Below are 26,321 nucleotides of genomic sequence, written 5' to 3' on the forward strand. Positions count from 1 at the left end.
CTATGAGGCCTGTGGGAACGCCTGCCCCGCCAGCTGCTCTGACCGAACTGCCCCCTCCTCCTGCCAGGAGCCCTGCGTGGAGACCTGCCAGTGTAATGACGGTTACATCCTCAGTGCTGACAAGTGCGTCCCCCTGGGGAGCTGCGGCTGTGACTACAACGGCCACTACTACAAACCCAGTGAGGAGTTCTGGGACGATGAGAACTGCCGCTCTCGGTGCAGTTGTGACTCCAGCCTGGGCACAGTGGTTTGCAGAAAGACCAGTTGCAAGGCCAAAGAAAGATGCTCCGTGGTCAATGGGGTCCGTGGCTGCCATACGATCAGCTACTCCACCTGCATAGGTACTGGAGACCCTCACTACACCACCTTTGATGGGAAAAAGTATGATTTCATGGGCTCCTGCATCTACCAGTTTGCGGCTCTCTGCTCCGAGGACCCCACACTTACCCCGTTCAATGTCAAAGTGGAGAACAACAACCGAGGCAGTAAGGCCGTGTCCTTCACCAAAAGGGTGACCTTAGAGGTCTACAATGTGACCATCAGCTTGAGCCAGGAGCATCCACGCAAGATCCAGGTAGGGATGCAGGATCACTGGGGAACACAGGAAGTCATTTCAGTGATCTCTTGTCTGGGCTCTTTGTTGTCTTCTTAGCTCTGGGAGGGAGCTGGGGTCTAGTGGTTGGAGTAGGGGGTGGGAACCAGGACTCCTGGATTTCATCCCTGGCTCTGTGAGGGAAGTGGGGTCCAGTGGTTGGTGCGGGGGGCTGGGAGCCAGGACTCCAAGGTTCTATCACAGCTGTGGGGACTAGAAGGTTAGAGCAGAAGGTGCTAAGAACTAGAGCTCCAGCATTCTGCTCCTGGGAAGTAGGGGAAGTAGTTTGAGCTGGGATTCAGACAGTTAGGATTTTATTCCTCTCTCTGCCCCTGACTGGCTTAATAACCTAGGACAAGTCGCTTCCTATCTTTGTACCTCTGTGAGCAGGTCTACACTTAAAACACTGCACTGATGCAGCTGCACCGCTGTAGCGCTTCGTGAAAACGCTAGTACGTTGATGGGAGGGCTTCTCCTGTCAGCGTAGTTAATCTACCTCCGCAAGAGGCAGTGGCTATGTTGACAGGAGAAGTCCTCCCATTGCCAGAGCAATGTCTACACCGGGGGTTAGGTCAGTGTAACTGCGTTGCTCAGGGGGTGGATTTTTCACACACCGGAGCGACGTAGTTATACCGATGTAAGATTATAGGGTAGACCTGGCCTATTTCCCCAACTCTAAAGGGGGTAATAAGACCTTTTCACTTCACAGGGCTGTTGTGAGTAGAGCTAGGCAAATAACTGGTTCTTTGACACACTTCAAGTTCCGTAAATATTGACAAAAATTCTGTTCAACCTGAAACGAAACTTTTTGTTTTGTTTCCGGGCAACAAAAAGCCAAGGAAATGATGGGCTAGGTTCATGCAGTCGCCAGCGGTGATAATGACTCCCTTTAGCACTCACCTGGAATGTGGAAGACCTGGATTCCATTCCTCCTTCTGCCTGATGGGGAGAAGGAATTCGAATTTGCTGGAGAGTCCCCTAGCTACTGGACTATAGGATATTCTGGGGCAGGGCTATGCTTAAAATTTTGATCAATCTAAACTATATCTTTCAGGGGAGTGAAAAATCCACCCCCTCCCTCCCGAGCACTGTCGTTAAGCCAACCTAACCCTTGGTGTAGACACAGCTAGGCTGACAGAAGAATTCTTCCATCAATGTAGCTACCGCTGCCGAGGGAGGTGGATTACCTACCTCCAATGGAAAAACCCCTTCCATCAACGTAGGACGTGTTTCGACCTTGACACAACAACAGCACATAGCATCCGTAGTGTAGATATGCCCTCAGTCTCTCCTCTTGAAGCTATTCCACTTTGTATGAAATACTTGACTAGTCCCTGGCCCAGAGAGCAAGAATAAGAATGATTCTATTCCCGGCTGTTAAGCACTCAGCTGGGGCAGGGGGAGACCCACATTCAAATTCCTGCTCCATTGACTAGTTAGTTATACAAAGTAGAACAGCTTCAGCAGGAGAGACTGAGAATACCTTTTATCCTAGAGTGGCCTAGTAGGTGCTAAATGTGAGACCAAAATTCAATCCTGCTCTGTATCAGGCAGTGGGGGAATTGAACCCTGGTCTACCACATCCTGGGTGAGTGCCCTAAAGACTGGGCTAACGGTTATAAAGGAAACTGCTCGTGCACATACAGTGCCTTGTGCATCCAGCCTGAAATTGTTTTTCCAACAAAGCTATCCCTCCAATTTTTATCAAATATGGAAATAATTTCTGGTCAACGAAAGCTGCATTTATGAGCAAGTACATTATTTGTGTGAGATTTTTCACCCAGCTCTAGTCTTTAATGCTTCAACTGCATCGCACTCCTTGGATAGAAGGACCTTTAGAAAAGGAAAGGGCAATAGTAAGGGGCAACGGGATGACATATTAATGCAATGGGTTACCCTCCACCCAATTCAGAAATAGAAATTCTGGAGCCAGACCATCCATGGCAGCTCCATGGAAATGGAATTATTTCATGTTGAGTGCACTGTGTGAAATCCTTGACAATCTCTACTGTATGTTTTCCAGGTCAATGGTGTCTTTGTGGACCTGCCCTTTTCCCACCAGCACAAGTTCAAGGCCTACATCAGTGGAGTCCACGGCTTTATCCAGACTGATTTCGACCTGAGAGTGAGCTTTGACTGGTACAGCTACGCCAGGGTCATTCTACCCAATACGTACGCCAACACCGTCTGCGGCCTCTGTGGCAATGCCAATCAGGACCCCAGCGATGATCTGACCATGAAGGATGGAACTCAGACATCTGATGAGATTCAGTTTGCAGAGAGCTGGAAGGTGGGGGAGGTCCCAGGGTGCTCGTCTAGCTGCACCGGGGACTGCTCAGTCTGCAGTGAGGCTCAGAAACAACCCTACAAGGGAGACCAGTACTGCGGGGTCCTCACCCGACAGAACGGGCCATTCAGGCAGTGCCACGGGGCCATCGACCCAGCTCCCTTCTTCGACGATTGTCTCTATGACACGTGCCAGTACAAGGGTCACCAGGACACTCTGTGCAGCGCCATCAGCGCCTATGTCACATCCTGCCAGGCCAGGGGCATCCGGATAGGGCAGTGGAGATCGGCCTCATTCTGCCGTGAGTGTTGCCTGCGGGACTCTGCTTTAGGGACTGGCGACTGCCCATGTGCACCAACGCCCTCTGCAGGGTGGGGTCAGAATTGTTCACCCACCCAGTTCTGAGTTTTAATTTACAGTGCGACATCTTTGTTACAGATTCTAGACCTAGACATTTCCACCATGCAATTAAAATTGCAGTCCCTGAAATATTTTTTTCATTCTGTGTCATGTTACTGTGTGGGTGTGGATTTTCCACAACCCTGAGCGATGTACTTACACTGACATAAGTCTGTAGTGTAGACCAAGCTGTACACTTTGCCTTTCCAGAGTAAATTGAATTAATACTTTGGCATTTAGAGAAGTAGAAACATTTTATAACATTCATTAAGTCTTGTAATCACTTCGAGGTAGGTAAGTATTGTTATCCCCATTTGATTGGTTGGGAAAATTAGGAAAAGAGCTGTCAAATTATTTGGCCAAAGGTGTCCTCCTTAAATAAGTAGCAGAGCTAGGAAAAGAACCCAGGAGTTCTGAGCCCCCCTGCTTGCAACATAATGCAGGAATGCCGACTCCCGCTATTCTAGTCAAGAGGTGACCCTTCATCCCACAGATGGGAACAGAACCCAAGAGTCCTGATGGCCACTCCCCTAATTTAATCGCTAGACTATACTTTTCCCAGAGATGAAGCTAGGACCAGGAGTCCTGATTCCCAGTCCCCTGCTTTAACCATATCCGAACGGATGTGAAAAGAACATTGACCAAGATGATCTGTTAGTTCAACCACATTTCTCCTCACACACAAATTCAAATTCTCTCCGATCTTTTTTCTTCAGGACCCACCTGCCCCCTTAACTCTCACTATGAACTCTGTGGAATCAGCTGCCCTTCCAACTGCAACGACCTGTGGGCTCTAGATCAGTGTGAGAAGCCCTGTGCTGAAGGGTGTTTCTGTGACGCTGGATTCACCCTGAGTGGTGAGAAGTGTATCCCCATCGCACAGTGCGGCTGTGTGCACAAGGCCGTGTATTACAGGAAGGGAGAGGAGTTCTACCCCAGCGCCTCCTGTCAGGAGCGCTGCTTATGCAAAGACAATGGGGTCGTTGAGTGCCAGGAGGCCTCCTGTGGAGCCAATGAGGAGTGCCGGGTGGAGAACGGAGTCCTGGGCTGCCACGCCACGGGATATGGAACATGCGTCGCATCTGGTGGACCTCACTACATCTCCTTTGACGGACGGGCCTTTGACTTCCAGGGCTCCTGCACTTACACCTTGGCCAAGGTTTGCAGCAGAGACTCTGGACTGGGGAACTTCTCTGTGGTGGTGGAGAATGAGAGCCCTGGTGGTGGCCACATGGCTGTGACGAGGACAGTGGTGGTGTCGCTGCATGGTTACACCATCGCCATGGAGAGGGGGAGGAAGTGGAAGATTGCGGTAAGTCCCTGTTTGCGATTAGTCTTACATAGCACTAACGGTGTGTGTGTGTAAAAAACACACCAGGACACTGCTGAGTCTCCATCAGTGACGGGTGAATTTCTCTCTCATTGGCACAGGTGGGTGGTGAGCTCTTCACCCTCCCACTGGCTACGGACGATGGAAAGCTTTGGATCAATCAAGAGGGGAACAGCATCATTGTCCAATCAGCCTCTGGCCTCAAAATCTTTTATGACACTGCCTCCTACCTCCTAGTGTCCGTCCCCAGCACCTATAAGGGACATGTGTGCGGCTTGTGTGGCAACTTTAACGATGACAAGAACGATGATCTCCTGCTGCCCGGTGTGAAGAGTACCCAGAATGTGGATGAGTTTGTCACCTCCTGGAAGGTGCCTGTTGATGCTGCCACATGCTCCAATGGCTGTGGTGAGAAGTGCCCTGTCTGTGATGCAGCCCAGACAGCGCTGTACCAGACTGAGAGCTCCTGTGGGCTGATCACAGCCACCTCGGGTCCCTTCAGACACTGTCACTCAATAATCAGTCCTGTTGAGTACTTCAGCCACTGTCTCTATGACTTGTGTGCCACCAACGGAAGGGGAGAGACCCTCTGCCAGAGCCTGCAGGCCTATGTGGCTGCATGCCAAGCAGCTGGGGCCAAGATGGAGACCTGGAGAACGGCCTCCTTCTGCCGTAAGTCTACAGGACAATCTACAATCTGTACTTCATTAACCCATAGCTGCTGTAGTTTTTGTGCTATCCAACCTCCACAATACCCCTCAGACTTCTAGGCTAAGTAGGAGCCTCTGTTTATTTAGGTGGGAGACCTCAGCTTATCTTGGCTTTCTGTCTGTGATGGTCCTAATTTTTCTTCTGTCCCTCCAGCCCTCGCCTGCCCGGCAAACAGCCACTATGAGTTGTGTACCAGATCCTGCGATTTCACCTGTGCCAGCTTGTTTGCCCCTGCCCAATGCACTGGGAAGTGCTTTGAAGGCTGCTGGTGTGATCCAGAATATGTGTCTGACGGGGAGGCATGTGTCTCCATGGACAGGTGTGGGTGTGTGCACAACGGACGCTACATCAAGGTGGGTGCTGGGTTATTGGTCCATCTGTTCTCCCCGATTCTGCCATTCTCCTCTGGCAATGGGATTCCCAATGCGGGTTAGCGTGACTGTAGAGTGGCATGTTCTGTATCCTACTATGTGGCTATACCTAAAACCTAGAGTCAAATCCTGCCCTCAGAGTCAACCATGCAGCTTCCGCAGTCAATGGCAGCTGTGCATACAAAACGTGGGGCCCATCATTTCTATTACAGGGATCATAGAAACATAGATGATCAGGGTTGGAAGAGACCTCAGGAGGTCATCTAGTCCAACCCCCTGCTCAAAGCAGGACCAACCCCAGCTAAATCATCCCAGTCAGGGCTTTGTCAAGCCTGACCTTAAAAACTTCTAAGGAAGGAGATTCCACCACCTCCGTAGGTAACCCATTCCAGGGCTTCACCACCCTCCTAGTGAAATAGTTTTTCCTAATATCCAACCTAAACCTCCCCCACTGCAATTTGAGACCATTGCTCCTTATTTTGTCATCTGCCACCACTGAGAACAGGGATGGTCTTCTATATTCCAGAACAGGCCTTTGGAATAACCAAAGCAAAGGCTGCTCCCAGAAGATCCTTCCCAGTTTTACACTGAGCTCAGAGCATCTCATGGGGGTGTCAGGTCTTTGGGAGTTTCATTGGTTCTGTGTAATTGCCCATGCAGGGCAGACTTGATCAACGATGCTCACAGGTTATGGACCTCACGAAGCAGCCTCGGTGGCTCGATCTAAGGAACTGACCAGTACCTGGGATGTAATGTGACTCCCAGAAAGTTCTGAGCATGGGCTCAAATCAGACAGGTATCCAGATAGCCAGGTATTGAGATAAAGCTTGTTTGCAGGAAATTGTAAAACAGATCTGGAAGGAAATACCATGAGGGAATGAAACTGTCCAGCATGTTGGAGACTGAGCAAGTGTAAAGTAGGGAAGTGTCTAGGGAATGGGAAACAGGCCTTTCCCCTCCAGGGGGTCTAACTCTGTTCCAGACTCAGGCTAGGGGGCTTAGGGGGACAGGGGATAGGACACAGGGCCTCGCTCTTCTAGGGGTGCCAGCTCTGAGCCAGCCCCAGGTCAGAGGGACTGCCTGGCTTAGTGGGTTGGGGAAATGGGACACAGGGCCTTTCTCCTCTAGGGGCCTCTGACTCTGATCCAGCCCAGGGTGGGGGGATTGGTTGGCTTAGGTGGCTGGGCAATGCGAGATGGGGCCTTTCCCCTCCAGGGGACCAGCTCCGATCCAGCCTTAGTTCAGGGGGGCAGCGAGTGGAATATGAGGCTCTTCCCCTCCAGTCTGGCTCCTGGAAAACAAGAGCATTGACTGTGTGTAAAGAAGAGTGTTGGTGGGACTTGGCCTAATTTCTGGTTGGCAAATCTGCCTTTCACATGAAAATCAACACTGAAGCCGCCCCCCTTGTTGTCAGACCTTGGGCAGTGGATGTTGGTAGGTGTTGGGTCTTGATGTTATTAGACCTCAGTGTGGAGACCGGTCAATCATAGAATCATAGAATATCAGGGTTGGAAGGGACCCCAGAAGGTCATCTAGTCCAACCCCCTGCTCAAAGCAGGACCAATTCCCAGTTAAATCCCGCACCTTGCTTTTTTTCTCTCTGCTGTATCCACCTGCTCTTTCTCTCCGTCATCAGCCTTGCTAAGCTATTGCTTCTGAAAGGTCCTTGACACCTTCTCTCTATTGATCCTCTCACGGCAGGGCTTTCCCATAGCTCTATATGTAACCCTTCTGCCCGTCAGAGTTGGCAGCAACAAGGGCCGGGTTCAATATCTAGGGGTTCCATTCCAATAACACAATGCAAACTGGCTCGAGCCCCCACCCAGTGACCTGGGACAAATATATACCACCCCCGCTGGGCGCCTCCAAGAGGCAATACTTCCCCTCTCGCAAGCACATAGTCTGAGTGTAGCAAAAGTCTTTTAATAACAGAGAGAAACAATGTGGCATTATGTTGGGGAAACACCACCAACCGGATTCATAACACAACCCATGAGCAAAAACAACCCACCCCAGGCAAATTGGGGCATGCCCTTTTCCCTTTGGTTCTTGAGTCCAGCAACCCCAAAAGTCCAATGCCCCAAAAGTCTCTGTCCCTGGTCAGGGCAGCCCCAGAGTTCGAAAGTTTATCGGCGGAGCTTTACCTCCCAACCTGGGTGGAAATGGGACGGGGGTAAGAGGCACCTTACGTGATCTGAAGCTGACCGCCCCATAGCTCCATAGCGGCGCTCCGCTCCGCTCCGCCAGCCGCCCCACAAAACTCCTTCGCGCAGCTGCACTCCGCTCCACCAGCCGCCCCACGAACTCCTTCACTCAGCTGCGCTCCGCTCCGCCAGCCGCCCCACGAACTCCTTCGCTCAGCTCCACGGCCCACAAGCAGCTCCTGCCATCCACACACTGCTCCGTGTCGAACTGCTTCGCCAGCCGGCCCGCAAACTGCTCCACAATATATCTTCAGGCTCCCCCACTACTTAACACAACACTCAGTGATTTCAGCGCTTAGGTGAATTCAGCTTATAATAGGGGAGCCCCAGTGCTGGTGCACTGTCAGCCCAAAGTGAGCTCAGCAGCCTGTAACTAGACTTCTAATGAAATCAAAATTAGCTCTGATATTCCACAGTGGAGAGAGGAGGAAGTGCAATTAGCATGTAAGGCCCTCACCAAGGGGCCCATGCCACCAAGTATTAATACTTGTCCCCAGCCTCTCTCCATTCACACAGTTTTGGAACCCATGACCCTTGCCTAGCGAGTGCTACTTAGATGATGGTGAATCCCTCCATCGTAACAAAAGGCCACGTACAGTTCCAAGCACAGTTCCCATAATCAGGGTAATAACAATTTATTCTTCCTGCCCCAATAACAGAGACACTGGGGATCCCACAGCAGCCAAAGTGACCATTTGGGCAGCTATGGTCTCATTCTAGGCGTGGTGGGTGTGCCTATGCAAATGAGATCGGCCCCTGAAATTCTTTTCCACAACTTGCCACACCTCACCACCAGATGTCAGGGTGGAGCTCATCCTGACACTGCTTACATCCTCCCCCCAGCCGAGACTTTGTCGTCCCGACAAATCACACTCCCTTTATACCAACTCATTGGTTTCCTCCAAAGGGCCTCAGGAAGCCCACTTTAGCTTCCACAAGCCTGTGTGCTAAATGTATTGGCTCCTCACTAGTCACCCCAGGTGCATCATAAGTTAACCGTTTCACTGGTCTTATCACCCTGTCTCGTCTATTGAGAATCTCTGTTGCCGAAGTAAGGGGAACATCCTCTTGAGTGACGGATGGAGAGGCTTCCCTGGAGGGTCCCTCGGCTACTGGCGTAGGCCCCTGCACTCCTAGTTCTAACGCTGGAGGGTCCAAGGTGCCCAGGACATCCTCTACCTGTCTGTCCCCATTGTCCAATAAGCTGTGTGTGTCATCACAGGGGGGTCTCATCAGCAGCACCGGGGTATCAGAAAGGGGCCTAAATAGTTCCGCCATTGGGTTTAGGGCGGAAGAGGGAAAACTCTCGTTTGGTTCAGCTGATCGAGACTGAAATCTTGTCTCCATCCCAGGATACACCAGGGTTGTGTCTTCCTCCTCAGACTCACTCTCAGATGTGCAGAATAGGGGTAAGTTAGCTGCAGGGGGCCCACTGTCTGTGTTGGATGGCGGCTTTGGTCTAGCACCTCTGTTCTGCCCGGCGGCCCTGCCGTGGCCCATCTCACAAGGGGTGCTTACCAATTCCCCCAGAGGGAGCAAAAGGTTTCTATGCACCGTCTTTATTTGCCCTGGACCGTCTTCAGGTTTGATCTTGTAGACCGGCAGATCTCCCAGCTTTTCCATCACCAGGTAAGGTATTGCCTTCCATCTGTCAGCTATCTTGTGTTTGCCAGCAATACCCAAATTTCGCAGCAGGACTCTGTCCCCCGGCTGGAGCTCCTGCGAACGCACTCTAGCATCATATCGATGTTTGTTGCGGTCTGCGTTCTTCCGAGCCGCAGCGGTAGCTAAGCGATAAGCATCCCGCAGCTTTTCTTTTAGTCGGGATACATATTGCTGATGAGTTTCATAGCTATCTCCATCCTCTGATACACCAAAGCACAAGTCTATGGGTAATCTTGGTTCTCGCCCAAACATCAAGAGATATGGGGTGACTCCCGTAGCATCGTTCTTTGTGGCATTGTAGGCATGCACCAGAAATGCGACATGCTGGCTCCAGGTTGCCTTCTGCTCTGGTCGCAAAGTTCCCAACATATCTAATAGGGTTCGATTGAACCTCTCTGGCTGAGGATCACCTTGGGGGTGATAAGGCGTTGTCCTAGACTTTTTAATTCCTGCTATCTTCAGCACCTCCTTCAGAAGGTGACTCTCAAAATCCCGCCCCTGATCAGAGTGTATCCGAGCCGGGAATCCATAGACTGAGAAATATTTGTCCCACAATACTCGAGCAACGGTGGTGGCCCTCTGATCACGTGTGGGATATGCTTGTGCATACCGTGTAAAATGGTCAGTCACTACTAGAATGTTTCCAACATTCCTCTTGTCTACCTCTACAGACAAGAAATCAATGCATACCAACTCCAAAGGTTTGTTGCTGGTGATGTTCTTGAGATATGCAGCCCTCGTGGGCAGAGTTTTCCTTTGAACACATCGAGCGCAAGTCTCACATTTCCTGCGAACATCTTCAGCCATTCGGGGCCAATAGAACCTACTACGAATAAGTTCCAGGGTCCTCTCCATCCCTAAATGCCCAAAGTCATCATGCAGGGCCCTCATGGCCAGGGCTCTGTACTTTTTTGGCAGTACTAGTTGTGCTCGTTGTTTTTGTAAAGGGTCAGTGGTCATTCGGTGTAGCACTCCCTGAATCAGTTTTAGTTTGGTCCATTCTCTCAATAGTAGTTTACCCTCCGGGTTAGGTGGGACAACCGCAGTTGGGCTTCGCCCCTCCCTTTTGGCAAGTAGTGTATCACGAATGTCAATATCTTGCCGCTGGGCTTCTTGCCAGTCAGCCGCATTGAGCATGGGCAAAGGAGATTGGTCTAATGCAATATAGTTCACCGAAGCAGAAGGCATGCATTCAGGGGGCAGGCCCAAAGCTTCTGCAACACATCCCTGAAAGTCTTCACGGGCCTCTGGCTCTCGGCGACTCACACTGCAAATAGCTCTCACTCCATCTGTGGGTATCACAGCAACTTCTGGAGCCTGCGGACGCCTGGACAATGCATCTGCATCTACATTGCTTCTCCCTGATCGGTACTGAATGCTGAACTCATAGCTAGCCAAGGCGGCCACCCATCTCTGCCCTGTAGCATCCAGCTTAGCACTTGTTAACACATAAGTCAGTGGATTGTTGTCTGTCCACACCTGGAACTGAGCACCATACAAGTAGTCTCGAAATTTCTCAGTGATGGCCCATTTCAAGGCCAAAAACTCCAGCTTGTGGGTGGGATAGCGAGTTTCACTATCAGACAATCCTCGGCTGGCAAAGGCTACAGGTTTACATTTGCCTTCCACTTCCTGGTACAGGACTGCTCCCAGACCCTCCAAACTGGCATCAGTATGCAGGATAAATGGTTTGCTTGGGTCAGCAAAAACTAGGACTGGAGCATGAGTTAGGCAAGTAATGATTTCTTGAAAAGCCCTTTCACATCTCTCATCCCACCGTGGCCCAAATGGTGCAAAGGGGCCATTGTGTCTCTGCACAGGAGGCTTTGGGGACCTCCCCTTATTCTTGGACTTAGATTTGTTCTTGCTGGACTGATGTCCCCTGGTAAGATCATTCAGAGGCTTTACAATCGTAGCATAGTTTTTCACAAATCTGCGGTAGTAGCCACTAAATCCAAGGAAGGTCTTGAGTTCTCTGTAGTTACTTGGACGTGGCCATGTAGTGAGTGCTTCTATTTTATCAGGATCAGTACTCACACCTTCTTGGGACACAATGTGACCCACGTACTTCACTGAGGTTCTGCAGAACTGGCATTTGTCAATTGAAAGCTTCAGACCATAATCCTCCAACCTATCAAGCACTTTAAGAAGTCTTTCTTCATGCTCCTCTAAGGTTCTTCCAAACACAATCAGGTCATCCAAATAAACTAACACTTGCAGTAAATTCATGTCTCCCACAACTTTCTCCATGAGACGTTGAAAGGTGGCAGGTGCTCCAGAAATCCCTTGGGGCATGCGTTCGAACTGATAAAACCCTAATGGGCAGATGAAGGCTGTCTTCTCCTTATCTTCTTCTCCCAGAGGGATCTGGTAGTATCCACTTCGAAGATCCAACACAGAGAACCACTGGCTTCCCAGCAAACAGTCTAAGGCGTCTTGCACTCGAGGCATAGTGTACTGGTCGACCACCGTACGGCTGTTTAGGGTGCGGTAGTCAATACACATCCGGATTTTCCCATTCTTTTTGCGGACTACCACGATGGGTGAGGCGTATGGGCTGCGGGACTCTGTAATGATGCCATTCGCAGCCAGCTCCTGAAGATGATGTCGCACATCTTCCATCTCAGAGAGAGCAATCTTCCTAGATCTCTCCCTGAAAGGTCGAGAGTCATGTAGTCTGATATTGTGCTCTACTCCTTTTGCACATCCCACATCCCACTCATGCAGTGAGAACACCTTGGATCTTTCACAAAGTTTCTTCCTCAGGCGATCTTTCCAGTCCTCGGACACTGGTGAATCTCCAAAGTCAAACTTTGCTGGGTCTATTGCCGGAACTGGAGTTTCATACTGGGGTTTTACAATCGACTCAGGCTCAAAGAGGTCTGCTATCTTTTGTCCTTGCTTCACAAAAATATCACGACTCGTTTCATTAGCAATCAGTATAGTCACCCTTTCCTGGGCTTCAGCAGGTAGGGTTATGACTCCACTGGGGACCAGCACTCCTTCAGGGAGCTCTCCTCCCATCGGCTGCTCTATCATTGCTAACGTCCCTTTACTGCCTTTCAGACAGGTACTCATGACAAGCACTTCTTGCTCCGTCCTTGCAGGCACTACTAAGGGGGTTGTGCCCGCGTACTTCAGTGCCCCAAGCGGTAGCTCAGATGTGTCCCTTTTAGCGCTCTCAATTTTCCTATAGGCTTCAGCACAAAGCGTATGGATCATCAGGGTATTCAGGTACTGGTCCCCAGCCCGCCTTCTGCAGTAATCTGCGAGTACCTTGAAGAGACTGGAGTTGGTCCCTATCAGCACAGACACATCAGAAGTCCCTTTAGGGTCAGGGCATATTAAGGCAGCTGTGTCTACCTCTTCTCTCACCCCAGCAACCTCCTCTGGGAATTCCAGGTGCACTATGACATACCCTTGATAGGGGTATTCATCCATGCTGAGGCCACATAGGCCAAGGCCAGTCAGTGGCTGTATAGGCAGGTGCCTAAGCATCTGTTGGTAGAATGACTGAAATATAATAGTCACTTGAGATCCAGTGTCAAGCACTGCTTTACACTCCACCCCTTCGATCCTCACCATGACCTCTGCTCGAGGCCCTATCAGTCCTGCAGGGATCCCAGCTGGACAGTCTTTTCTGGGGGAATCTTCAAATCCTGCAGACCTGGGGGGTCCCCGTCCCCAGACCCTCTGGCAGCTACCGGATCTCTCCCAACTGATCCTCAGCTTTCCATACACTAAGGAGGGGTTTTCTTCATTACGGCACTTGGCAGCACTGTGTCCATCCTGACCACATCGGTAGCAGAAGAATTGACCTTTCCCCCTTCGCCTGGGGGGGATGGTGGCTCTAAGTGCGGGCTTCTCAATCGCCACAGTTTGAGGCTTCTTATTCCTAGAAGTCTTAACTCGGTCAACGGTACTTTGCAGCTCAGCTATCCATTCCGTCAGGACCTGTATTTGTTGGGCAAGTTCCTCTCTGGTGCTCACCATCAGTACACTGGCCATTTGCAGTGGTGTTGTGCTGGCTGGCTCCGATGTTTGGGCTTCCCAAAACTCACTGGCAGCCTGCCTTTCTTCCTCCTCTCGGACCTCTTTTATCAGCTGGGAGTAACTTGGGGGATGTTCCCGTCGTTCTCTTAGCCGGAGATGAAGTAGAATCGGGTTCTGATACTGAGTTCCTCTTACAATTTGAGCCAGTCTGGTCTGATCCATCTGCTCAGCAGTCACTGCTCCCCTCATGACAGCTCTCTGAAGCAGTCTCTCCAGTCTCTGTATGTAGGCTGAAGCCTTCTCGCCCTTTTGTTGTCGGGAATTAAGGAACTTACAGTAGCTGTCTTCAGGGCCCTCTACGCTCCCAAAGTTGTGTTCAAGGGCCTCTAGGCAGTCCTTCACACTGACCCCAGGGTCAATGAGCTTCAGGGTGCGAATCACATCTAATGCTGGGCCGCCAAGGCTCTCTATAAGGCATCTTCGCTTTTCTGCATCTGGTACGGCCCACTCTTGCAGCATTTCAGTGGTATGCTCTAACCAGGGTTCAAACTCCTCCTCCCCAGCAAATAATCTTAACTTACGACAAGAGTCTGACTCAGCATGGGGCAGCACAACCTTTTCCAATATTTGCCCCAGAGCTTTTGTCCAATCATCAGCCGAGGCTGCAGCCTCCGAGCTAGAAGCTGCTGAGCCAGGGCCCAACAAACCTGACATATTAGCCATTATACAAACAGTAATTTCCTCAAAATATAAGCACAAACAAAAAAAATATATAAATTGTTTCCCAATGTAGTGGATCACTCAACAGGTGCTTGCGAGGGGTACTGACCCAGGCGATCCCGGACGAGCCCCCAAAAATGTAACCCTTCTGCCCGTCAGAGTTGGCAGCAACAAGGGCCGGGTTCAATATCTAGGGGTTCCATTCCAATAACACAATGCAAACTGGCTCGAGCCCCCACCCAGTGACCTGGGACAAATATATACCACCCCCGCTGGGCGCCTCCAAGAGGCAATACTTCCCCTCTCGCAAGCACATAGTCTGAGTGTAGCAAAAGTCTTTTAATAACAGAGAGAAACAATGTGGCATTATGTTGGGGAAACACCACCAACCGGATTCATAACACAACCCATGAGCAAAAACAACCCACCCCAGGCAAATTGGGGCATGCCCTTTTCCCTTTGGTTCTTGAGTCCAGCAACCCCAAAAGTCCAATGCCCCAAAAGTCTCTGTCCCTGGTCAGGGCAGCCCCAGAGTTCGAAAGTTTATCGGCGGAGCTTTACCTCCCAACCTGGGTGGAAATGGGACGGGGGTAAGAGGCACCTTACGTGATCTGAAGCTGACCGCCCCATAGCTCCATAGCGGCGCTCCGCTCCGCTCCGCCAGCCGCCCCACAAAACTCCTTCGCGCAGCTGCACTCCGCTCCACCAGCCGCCCCACGAACTCCTTCACTCAGCTGCGCTCCGCTCCGCCAGCCGCCCCACGAACTCCTTCGCTCAGCTCCACGGCCCACAAGCAGCTCCTGCCATCCACACACTGCTCCGTGTCGAACTGCTTCGCCAGCCGGCCCGCAAACTGCTCCACAATATATCTTCAGGCTCCCCCACTACTTAACACAACACTCAGTGATTTCAGCGCTTAGGTGAATTCAGCTTATAATAGGGGAGCCCCAGTGCTGGTGCACTGTCAGCCCAAAGTGAGCTCAGCAGCCTGTAACTAGACTTCTAATGAAATCAAAATTAGCTCTGATATTCCACAGTGGAGAGAGGAGGAAGTGCAATTAGCATGTAAGGCCCTCACCAAGGGGCCCATGCCACCAAGTATTAATACTTGTCCCCAGCCTCTCTCCATTCACACAGTTTTGGAACCCATGACCCTTGCCTAGCGAGTGCTACTTAGATGATGGTGAATCCCTCCATCGTAACAAAAGGCCACGTACAGTTCCAAGCACAGTTCCCATAATCAGGGTAATAACAATTTATTCTTCCTGCCCCAATAACAGAGACACTGGGGATCCCACAGCAGCCAAAGTGACCATTTGGGCAGCTATGGTCTCATTCTAGGCGTGGTGGGTGTGCCTATGCAAATGAGATCGGCCCCTGAAATTCTTTTCCACAACTTGCCACACCTCACCACCAGATGTCAGGGTGGAGCTCATCCTGACACTGCTTACATATATATTGCTGCTCCCAGTCCCTCCTGCCGAGGTGTGAGTCCCTTTGCATTCACTTAACAAAGTTCTTTGTCTGGGTATTTCCCTGCAGGCCAGGGAGAGCTTTGTCTCCAGCAACTGCTCTGAGAAATGCACCTGCCACGCTTCAGGCGAGGTCATCTGTGAGGAAACAAACTGTACCGAAGAGGAGAAATGCATGCTCAGGAATGGGGTGCACAGCTGCGTGGAGCAGATGGGCCGGTGCACGCTGGCCCCAGGAATATGGTTCACGTCCTTTGATGGTGTCACGAGGGAAGTCCTCCTTGATGGGGTCTACGAAGTGACTTCCCTCTGCGAAGGGGTAAACCTCCCCTGGTTCCGGATGGTGGTCAGTGTGTTCAGAGAAGGTGGCTTGGCCGTTCCTGAAGGCATCTCCGTTTTCTTTGACGAGGGTCTTATCCATGTCAATAAGAAAAAGGAGATTTGGGTAAGAGGAGGTGGGTTAGCACACCCTAAACCAAGGTTGAGGGGCAAAAATCTGGGGGAGGGGGTGAGTCAATATTAAGATCCCTGCTTTATTGAAGGGAAGTGATCTGCCCAAAGTCATATGGTGAGTTAGTGACTGAGTTGGGAATAGAGTGCAGGACTCCTCTGAGGACGCTGCTCTAATCACTAGACCCAGGGATAGAACCCAGGAGTCCTGGCTCCCATCTCACTCCTGCTCTAATCCTACTAGACCCCACTCCCCTCCCAGGGGTGGGACTAGAACCCATGAGTTCTGAATCTTAGCCCACTCATCTAACCAGTGAATTAAGCACCACATGGAGCTGGGAATCCCTAACCTCCTCCTCTAATGGTGAGCCTACACTGCTACCAATAACAAGGCTGTTCCTGACATGCCAGCAGTCTCACCTGCAGTAGTTGTAGGAAGCTGTGGTGAGCAAAAGACCTTCACCAGGGTATTTAACCACGCAACCACTGGGAAGAATGTTGACAGAGGAGACCACTCACCTTCGTAAAATGTGTGAGATCTGTGGATCAGGACAATGGTGATTTGAGTAGATCTAGTCCCGATCCCAGCCAGAAACAAGGATGAAAAATGCATATCTGTGCTATGGGCAGGATTTTTGACAAATTGTTTTTTGGACAAAAAATGCCTGTTCGTTGAACCCAAAACTTTTTGTGATACAGGCTTGGGTTTGACGAAGCTCCCAAGTTGAACAAGACTCTGAAAAAGGAGTTCCAAAATGCTCAAAATGAAACATTTCCATATTTTCAAAATGAAAAATTCTGGTTTTCCATTTCAGAATAACTTTGAGTTTCAGATTTTAAATGAATTAGTCTAAAAATGAAGTTAAAAGGAAAAAGGTCACAATAGAAATGACCCAACTGTACTGAAACCAAACATTTCAATTGACCCAAAACAAACAAACAAAAATTCAGATTTTTGGTTTGCGAAAATTTGAAGACTTTCCATACTGATTCAGGATGAGAAAAAATTTCAAACTCTCAAAAACTTGTGGCAATACTGGAAAACCATTCCACCCCCATCCAGCTCTAATCCGTGTATTTACAGACCTTAAAACAAATGGATTTCTATTAAAGTACGGGGGTGGGAAATTAGGACTCAGGACACCCAAGTGTGGCAGCACAATGGGCCACAACTGTGATCAGGGCCCCATTATGCCAGGCCTTGCACAGACACACAGTGAGAAACAGTCCCTGCCCCAGCTGAGATCAGGGCCCCATTGTTCTGGGCGCTGCCCAGACACACAGCGAGAGACAGTCCCTGCCCCCCTGAGATCAGGGTCTCTATCACACAGAGTATACAACTAAATAGACACAAAGGGAGATGGAAGATACATGGACCAACGTCACACAGGAAGTCAGTAGCAGAGCCATGGACAGAACCCAGGTTTCCTGAGTACCAGTCGAATACTTGTTCTGGGCTGGATCTCCCTGCCTCAGTTGACTGGTGACCCCCATTTATTGCCCTTCACAGTCAATATGATTAGATCTGACCCACATTTCTTTTGGCTGAAAATGAAGCATTAGGCTGTAAGCTCGTTGGGGCAAAGACTGTGCTTTTGGTCTGTGTTTGTACAGCACTTGGCACAAAGAGGTCCCGAACCACCCCGGGGATTCCTGGGTGCTGTTGCAATCGAAATAATGCCACTAATTACGGAAACGTGAGCTAACGAAGACCATGTTAGCGTCAGAAAAAAAGGAGAACTGACTCCCTTAGTCACACCATGCAATGAGGAGAAGAAGAACTGGAAAGTGATAGGCTCATCTCCCAGAGTGGAGGGGCAGATCCTGCTCTCAGTTACGTCAGTCTCAATCCAGAGTTACACCCCTGACTGCAATGGATTTACTCAGGTTTTACACTTGTTTGAGAGCAAGATCTGACCTAGCGACTCCAGACCCCATTGCCTTGTACTGGGGTCCATAGACTAGCTCTGTCTCACTCCCTCCCATGCTGCCCAGCTTTTCTCTGACCTCCTTGTCTGTGCCTTCCAGGTGAGAGGGCACCAAAGGCGGCTCCCAGTGAAGGTATCCGAAACCTTGTCTGTAAGTGAGTCTCAGGGCACCATCATGATTGTCCAGGGCTCTAGAATAAAGATTCTGTTCAGCCTGAGTGGGGAGGTTACAGTGACAGTCAGCAAGAGCCTGGCTAACAATCTGTGTGCACCTTGCGGGAACTTCAACGGCGACATCTCCGATGAGCTGCGGCTGCCCAGCGGGCAGGTCGTGGGGAACATCATGGATGTGTTTGAAGCTTGGAGGGCGCGAGACCTCTCAAGAAGGTAAGGGGGTCTTCAAAGGGCTGCTCCTTCTAAGACAGCATGGCCATTCACTCTCCACAGGTGTGATCCTGTGGTTGGCCTGGTTCATAGATTCCATACGTTCCAAGGCCAAGAAGGGCCATTGCGACCTGCCTCAAAAGAATTCCTGTTAGAGCAGATCTGTTAGAAAGGCATCAGGCTTGATTACAGAATGCTGAGTGCTGGAGGATCCACCACTGGTTTTTGGATTTTTGGTTGTCTGATGAAAAAAAATCAAAAAAGTTCAAGGAAAGCTGATACTCTCCTTGAAAATGGTCATTTAAAGTGAAAGCCTGGTTGGTTGTCTGTTGGCACGACAGCTTTGATGGCAATATTTCAACCAACCCTACAAAATTGCAGTTCCTTCTGTTGGCCCTGTAGATCCAGTGCGGCAGTGGAAGAGTGAGATGGTCCTGTTCTTGTTCCAACCACTTATGCCTGTGCAACCCCCCTGTACCCAATAGGGTTGAACAGGTTCCCTGAAGATGAAGCCAGCCTTGATGAACCTGTACTGCTGGTGTAACCCACACACTTCCTCGGTGTGGTGTTCTGTTCCATCTAGTGGCACCAAGACCACTTAGGGAGAGATTAATGAGCCTGCTCTACAGCCTTAGCTGAGGGCCATATGGCTTTTAGTTCATGCAGTAGAAGCTCATGCACTAAGCTCCAGAGATCCTAGGTTCAATACTGCCCACTGATGACAGGGGTCTGTCGGTGTTACGCTGGCATTGGTGCCCAAGAAGGAAAGTCCCCAGCTTGACTCTCAGGGTATGTCTACACTGCAGTCAGGCGTGATTGCAGCTCGTTTACGCATACCTGAGCTGTCTTGGATCGACCTAGCTTGCTAAAAAGAGCAGTGACTGTAAAAGTCGCCTGGACTACCTGCTCGAGCACCTGTCTAGGGTCAGAGACAGGCTAATGGTCTGGCAGCTAGCCGGTGCCACTACCCCGATCAAAGCTAGCTCAAATAGCCCTAGCCATGCTGGAGTCACCTCTCCCGATTGCAGTGTAGATGTACCCTTGGATCCCAGAAGGAACTTTCAGGGCTGGCAGCTAGGAACCCCCCACCCCCACCCAGCACCTGTGATACGGAAACCACTGGCCATGGCTACCTGAAGTACCACTTTTGTTGGAGTAAAGACAATGGCTCTGCTTCTGTTCTGTGCCACCTTTGCTCTGCTTCTGCTTCAGCCCCTGGCATATATTAGAGAAGCCATGGGCTGCTTTAGTTTATAACAAGGCTGCTTCACAGCCTAGATCGGCCCAGAATTGCTGCAGGTCAGCAGACTGTGAAGACTACCCCTCTTGCTCCATGACCCATCCTCTGGGGCTTATGAGGTGGACAGCACAGGTCTGCCTCTGCCAGCACAGGTCTGCCCCTGCCAGCCCTGCACTGCTCCTTCCCTGGGGCGATTCTTCTTGTGTAACTTTTATGGCCCCAGAGTGAGGTGCGGGGCTGGGGCAGACGCTCTTAGTCATTGTAAGGACTCTGGGGTTCTTAATGACCCCGCTGTCAGTGGAGTGTGACGGGTTGGATCACAGAAAACCCCTTGGGAACTGCCAACTGATGTGCTGAGACTACTTCTAACTCATTTTCCCTGCCAGCTTGGAACTTCCAGAACCTTGCCAGATTGAGCCAGACACGCTAGCCTGTTACAAACCCAGACCCAGGTCCGAACCATGTCCCCCAACAGCTGCAGGCTTAACTGAAAATAGGTTAAGAAGTGTTCCTGTCTCTAACACTCAGATGCTCAGCTTCCAATGGGGTCCAAACCCCAAATAAATCTGTTTTACGGCTTGTTCGCCCTCTATAACACTGATAGACAGATATACATCGCTGTTTGTCGCCCCCCCTCCAGGTATTAATACATACTCTGGGTTAATTAATAAGTAAAAAGTGATTTTATTGACTACAAAAGTAGGATTTAAGTGGTTCCAAGTAATAACAGACAGACTAAAGTAAATTACCAAACAAAATAAAATAAAACATGGAAGTTGTCAAGGTTCCTTCCCCACTCTGAACTCTAGGGTAGAGATGTGGGGACCTGCATGAAAACCTCCTAAGCTTACTTTTACCATCTTAGGTTAAAACTTCCCCAAGGTACAAATTATTTTACCCTTTGCCCTTGGATTTCCACTGACACCACCAAACTTTATCTGGGTTCCTGAAAAAATGGAGTTTGGACACGTCTTTCCCCCCAAAATCCTCCCACCCCTTGCACCCCACTTCCTGGGGAAGGTTTGGTAAAAATCCTCACCAATTTGCATAGGTGACCACAGACCCAAACCCTTGAATCTTAGAACAATGAAAAAGCATTCAGTTTCCTTACAAGAAGACTTTTAATAGAAGTAAAAAAGAATCACCTCTGTAAAATCAGGATGGTGAATACCTTACAGGGTAATTAGATTCAAAACATAGAGAATCCCTCTAGGCAAAACCTTAAGTTACAAAAAAGACACACAGACAGGAATATTCATTCTATTCAGCACAGCTATTTTCTCAGCCATTTAAAGAAATCATAATCTAACACATACCTAGCTAGATTACTTACTAAGTTCTAAGACTCCATTCCTGTTCTGTCTCCGGCAAAAGCATCACACAGACAGACACAGATCCTTTGTTTTTCTCCCTCCTCCCAGCTTTTGAAAGTATCTTGTCTCCTCATTGGTCATTTTGGTCAGGTGCCAGTGAGGTTACCTTTAGCTTCTTAACCCTTTACAGGTGAGAGGATTTTTCCTCTGGCCAGGAGAGATTTTAAAGGGGGTTACCCTTCCCTTTATATTTATGACAGAAGTCTAAACCTAATACAGTAAGAAAGTGATTACAGATGAAATCTCACCCTCAGAGATGCTCCAGTAAGCTACATTTACAGACTAGGCTCCTTCTAGTCTGGGTCCAGCAATCACTCACACCACCATGGTTACTGTCCTTTGTTCCAGTTTCTTTCAGGTATCCTTTGAGGGTGGAGAGGCTCTCTCTTGAGCCAGCTGAAGACAAAATGGAAGGGTTTCCAAGGGCTTAAATAGACTTCCTCTTGTGGGTGGAGACCCCCTCCTCTCTCCTATGCAGAATCCAGCTCCAAGATGGAGTTTTGGAGTCACATGGGCAAGTCACATGTCCATGCATGACACAGTTTTTATAGGAAGCGGCCATTGCCCACATGCTATCTTGAATTTCTCCAGGAAGACTTCTTCTGTGGATTGGAGTCTTCCAAGATCCATTGTCACTTAAGTGTTTTTTGAGTGGGCACTTAATTTGCACATTCCTTTCTCAGGAAGCTGACCAAATGCTTTACTAAGGCTACTTAAACTCAAACAAGTACATAGCCAATATTCATAACTTCGAATACAAAAATGATACGTGCATACAAATAGGATGAATATATTCAGTAGATTATAACCTTTGCAGAGATATGTTACATGGCATATGTAGCATAAAACATATTTCAGTTATGTCATATTTACATTCATAAGCATATTTCCATAAAGCATTATGGGGTGCAAAGTCACATGGAGTTCGCTGGATTTCATTCCAGTTTGCTGGAGGGAGCCTCATAAAATATTTTGAGGTGGTTGGATGAAAAGTAGTGTCAATCTCGATCTGCTCTGTGACCCAGCAGGAGGGACTAATTTTTGTCTTTCTCTTTCTCTCCTAGCGATGTTTAAAAGCCACCTGAGCTGCAATGGACCCCCGCCCCCTTTCCCTTCCCTGCATTGGACTGGGCTGGTTACTCAGTAACAGGTCATAGCTTAGCATACAAACGTGTGTTCCTTCACGTAAGGCGCTCCCTGCAGCATGGATGAGTTCAGTGGCGCTGGGTGCGTGATGGAAAATCTCATCTGGACTTGTCAATAGAGAAGTTTGCAAAGGAGTGTCTGAAGCAGCAGGCTCTGGCACGCCTCGGGAGATGCTTTTGCATTCCACTTGGATCTGACTGCTAAGGTCCCTTCACAACACCCTTTAAGGCCTCTTTATGCTGCCAAAGTGGAATAAAGGAGCCTCAGCATAATGCGACTTAGGCTATTTGTCTCTCTTCTCAGCACTAGAGTGGTATAAAGAGGGCTGGGTAATTGGGAATTCAGGCCTAGGCCTAGTGCTGATACACTGCAGGGACTATGGGCAAAGGTGCCTAACCACAATCTCCCTCTATGTCAGCACTGTGTGATAGGCGATGCCTTTCCTAATCTGCTCTTCCCCTGAGATCCACATGTGGGTCATGCCCACAAATCATCTCCATCACCTCTGGCTTTCCTTACCAGGGAATTAACAGCACCGTCACAGAAAGGTCAGCTCACGCCTTCTGATCGCTGACCAGGAGGCCAACTGAGTGCTCCATTATACTGCCATAATTCTAGGGTCACTCCTGATTTACACAGTGGTGAGGAGGAGAAGAATCAGACCCATTTTCCAGACTAAACAAACCCAATTTTTTCCAATCTTCCCTCATAGGTCTTGTTTTCTAGACCTTTAATCATTTTTGTTGCTCTTCTCTGGACTTTCTCCAATTTGTCCTCATCTTTCCTGAAATGTGGCACCCAGAAGTGAACACAATACTTCAGTTGAGGCCTAATCAACGTGGAGTAGTGCGGAAGAATTACATCTCGTGCCTTGCTTATAACATTCCTTTTAATACATCCTGGAATGATTTCTTTTTTTGCAACAGTGTTACATTGTTAACACATGTTTAGCTTGTGGTCCACTAATACCCCCAGATTCCTTTTCACAGTACTCCTTCCTAGGCAGTCATTTCCCATTTTGTATGTGTGCAACTGATTGTTCCTTCCCAAGTGGAGTACTTTGCATTTGTCCTTATTAATGTTCATCATCATTCAGACCATTTCTCCAGTTTGTCCAGATCATTTTAATTTTAATCTTATCCTTCAAAGAACTTTCAACCCCTCCCAGCTTGATATCATCCACAAACTTTATAAGTGTACTTTCTATGCCATTATCTAAATAATTGATAAAGATATTGAACAGAACTGGACCCAGAACTGATCCCTGCAGGACCCCACTCGTTATGTCCTTCCAGTATGACTGTGAACCACTGATGACTACTCTCTGGGAACGGTTTTCCAACTAGTTATGCACCCACCTTATAGTAGCTCCATTTAGGTTGCATTTCCCTAGTTTGTTTATGAGAAGGTTATACAAGACAGTATCAAAAGCTTTACTAAAGTCAAGATATACCACGTCTACCACTTCCCCTCTATCCACAAGGCTTGTTCATAGAATCATAGAATATCAGGGTTGGAAGGGACCTCAGGAGGTCATCCAGTCCAACCCCCTGCTCAAAGCAGGACCAATCCCCAAGTAAATCAAAGAAAGCTATCAGGTTGATGTTACTCAATTTGTTCTGTTTGATGGGTTCTGTAGGCCTCGTCCCTCTACAGTGTTAGGGCAATGCAAGGCAGCTTACTTCAACCTAGCTATGGAAGTGTCCACACTTAAATTTCACTCTCGCTGATGTAACCACCCTGCTACACTGACTTAATAACGGCAACTCTACGAACGGCATAAAGTCCAAATCGATGTAGTTCGGTCAATGCAGTGTCAGTATAGAGCCTGAGCTGCTTACATCAACCATTACTGGCTTTCAGAAGTTGTCCCACAATACTCCATGCTGTCAGTACAAGCACTCCTAGGGAGGACGTGCACCACCGACACAAGGAGCAAGGTGTGGACATGCACAAGCGATGTAATAACTGCGGTGGCTCTATGCCGATGTAAGTTAGGTCAACTTCATTTTGTAGTGTAGTCGTGGCCTTAGTTCCAGGGCTATACGCGATGCAAATGTTTGCTGTTACATTATAGCATGGGCTACAGCTGAGTGAGAACAATACATGTGGCGTCCTGCAAGCATTTTATAAAACACTAAATACATTCTTATCAGCTAAACAGCTAATATTCCTTTCAGCGACACGAGCACACAAGTAGGCAAGACTAGTTTCCAGCTCTGCATTTGTAAGTGTTCAGTCAGGCCTGGGGCCTTGGCATGGCCTGGCACCTGGTCTGCCAGCATCACACCTGAGTTTAAGAGAATCGCCAGGATGGGTCATGGATTTTAAAGTCAGATGGGATCATTGGGATCATCTGATCTGCCCTTCTCCTTAACACAGAATGTAAAGTTTCACCCAGTGATTCCTGCAGCAAACCCTGTCACTGGTGGCTCAATCATAGCATCACTTTTATAGAAAGACAGCCTTGATTTACAGGGACGGAGTTTCCTCACCATGTAACTGGCCTTTAATGTAGATGGAGAATTTTCCACATTGCTCTGTAAATTCTTCCAGTAGTTTATTACCCTCACTGTTATATATTTGCATCTTATTTCCTGATTTAAATTTGCTGCCTTTAAACTTCCAGCCTGTCAAAGTGCTAGTTGAGTGCCCCCTCTTGGCCACTCCCCAGACTGCAGTGAGGGGATCCAGTGTGTTTTAAGAGTCTGGAGTCTGAACGGGATCCAGGCCCCGCTGCTAGTCTTGGATCCTCTAAGCACGCCCAGGGCACAGGCCGTAATTTAAATACACCCAACCGTGTGATGTTCTGGGACTCCAGTTTACCGCTCCATGTAACACAAAGTGTATACATAGAGACTTTGTACTGGATCTTAAAACATCAGTGGTCTTTTCTTCTAAAAGACCAAGAAATATGTAGAGGTACACCAAGGTAATAAACCCTTCATGCATTTTTCCCTGCCTCAGTTTCCTAACCAACCTGGAGCATTCTTTGGGCTGGGGTAAAAGTCCTCCGAGGCCATCCATAGTGTCATAGAATCCCAGAGGATCAGGCCTGAAGGGACCACTAGATTGTCCAGTCTGCCCTCCTGTATATGGCAGACCACAAGCATCGCCCAGCCCCCATGCATTAAACCCAACAAGCAATTAGACCAAAATATTCCAGCCTACAGGAGACTAGACTATTGTGTGTCACAAGCAGAGAACAGGAGGCACTGAGGTGCACCAGCGCCCAATGCCATTGCAATGGCAGGGAAACAATTAGGGAAGAGAAACCCAGATAACCCTGGCAAGTGCAACCTTTGATTTACATGTTCCCAAATAGTAGTTTAAAGATAAGGAATAAAACCAAACTGACTTCTTCAAGGGTTGAGCCTCTGGGGTGATAATTTAAATCAGTGGAGGACTGTGAAGGGCACAGTGAGTGATGAAATTACAGACTTGATTTACAGTAAAATAGTTAAAACAAACAGAATCAGAGCACAATCACAAACTGCATTTACACTCCCCTCCTATGGTGGAGTGCGGCAGTTTGGAGTGATCATTCCCTGGACAAGAAGAACGAGTATGTGATCCTTTTTCTGACGTACCTTGCTGGTGGATGGGCATGCCAATCTAAAGTTACCATGCTACGCTTTATAGTCACTTAGTATAACACCCCGTCATTAGTTAGCATTAATCTTTTCTTTTAGCATATCTACATTTCCACAACCATAATTAAAATATCTTCTGCTCCTTCACTGGCTAGTTAATATTAAATATCACATTTAATTAACAGCTGCGTAAAAGCAATCCCAATAACTATCACTATTGATAGCATTCTTCCAAAACATCACAACTCTCATTAAAACCAGTTAGAACCACACATGTTCCCAGCATAACCTGGGGTGATGTCCTGACTTCTCTCTCCCTTGCCTCTGAGCATTCGTATTTCACTTCAGGTATATTGTACCAGCTCTCTCCTTATTATTGTCAAGCCTATTTTTAGGAAATCGATTTTTGAGCCTACTTACATTACCTTTCTATACAACATAGGCCAGCATCATCGCTATAGGC

The 26,321-nt window shown here is 48.8% G+C and overlaps 1 protein-coding gene and 1 long non-coding RNA gene across 2 annotated transcripts; one reads left to right on the forward strand and one right to left on the reverse strand.

Annotated features, from left to right (window-relative positions):
* Window positions 1-2,794: 2,794 nt before the first annotated feature.
* LOC140902568 (IgGFc-binding protein-like) lies at window positions 2,795-22,475 on the forward strand. The gene is made up of 7 exons (XM_073322782.1): window positions 2,795-3,180; window positions 3,995-4,590; window positions 4,710-5,280; window positions 5,473-5,672; window positions 15,815-16,189; window positions 18,223-18,509; window positions 22,184-22,475. Exons 1-7 carry the CDS (start codon window positions 2,829-2,831, stop codon window positions 22,191-22,193), a joined length of 2,391 nt encoding a protein of 796 aa, XP_073178883.1. The 5' UTR covers window positions 2,795-2,828; the 3' UTR covers window positions 22,194-22,475.
* LOC140902593 (uncharacterized) lies at window positions 7,598-15,644 on the reverse strand. The gene is made up of 2 exons (XR_012156092.1): window positions 14,879-15,644; window positions 7,598-8,275 (listed from the first exon to the last, which is right to left on the reverse strand). It is a non-coding gene; the product is annotated as an uncharacterized lncRNA (long non-coding RNA).
* Window positions 22,476-26,321: the final 3,846 nt, after the last annotated feature.

Source organism: Lepidochelys kempii, chromosome 24 (assembly GCF_965140265.1).
Source record: "Lepidochelys kempii isolate rLepKem1 chromosome 24, rLepKem1.hap2, whole genome shotgun sequence".
NCBI classification, from domain to species: domain Eukaryota; kingdom Metazoa; phylum Chordata; order Testudines; family Cheloniidae; genus Lepidochelys; species Lepidochelys kempii.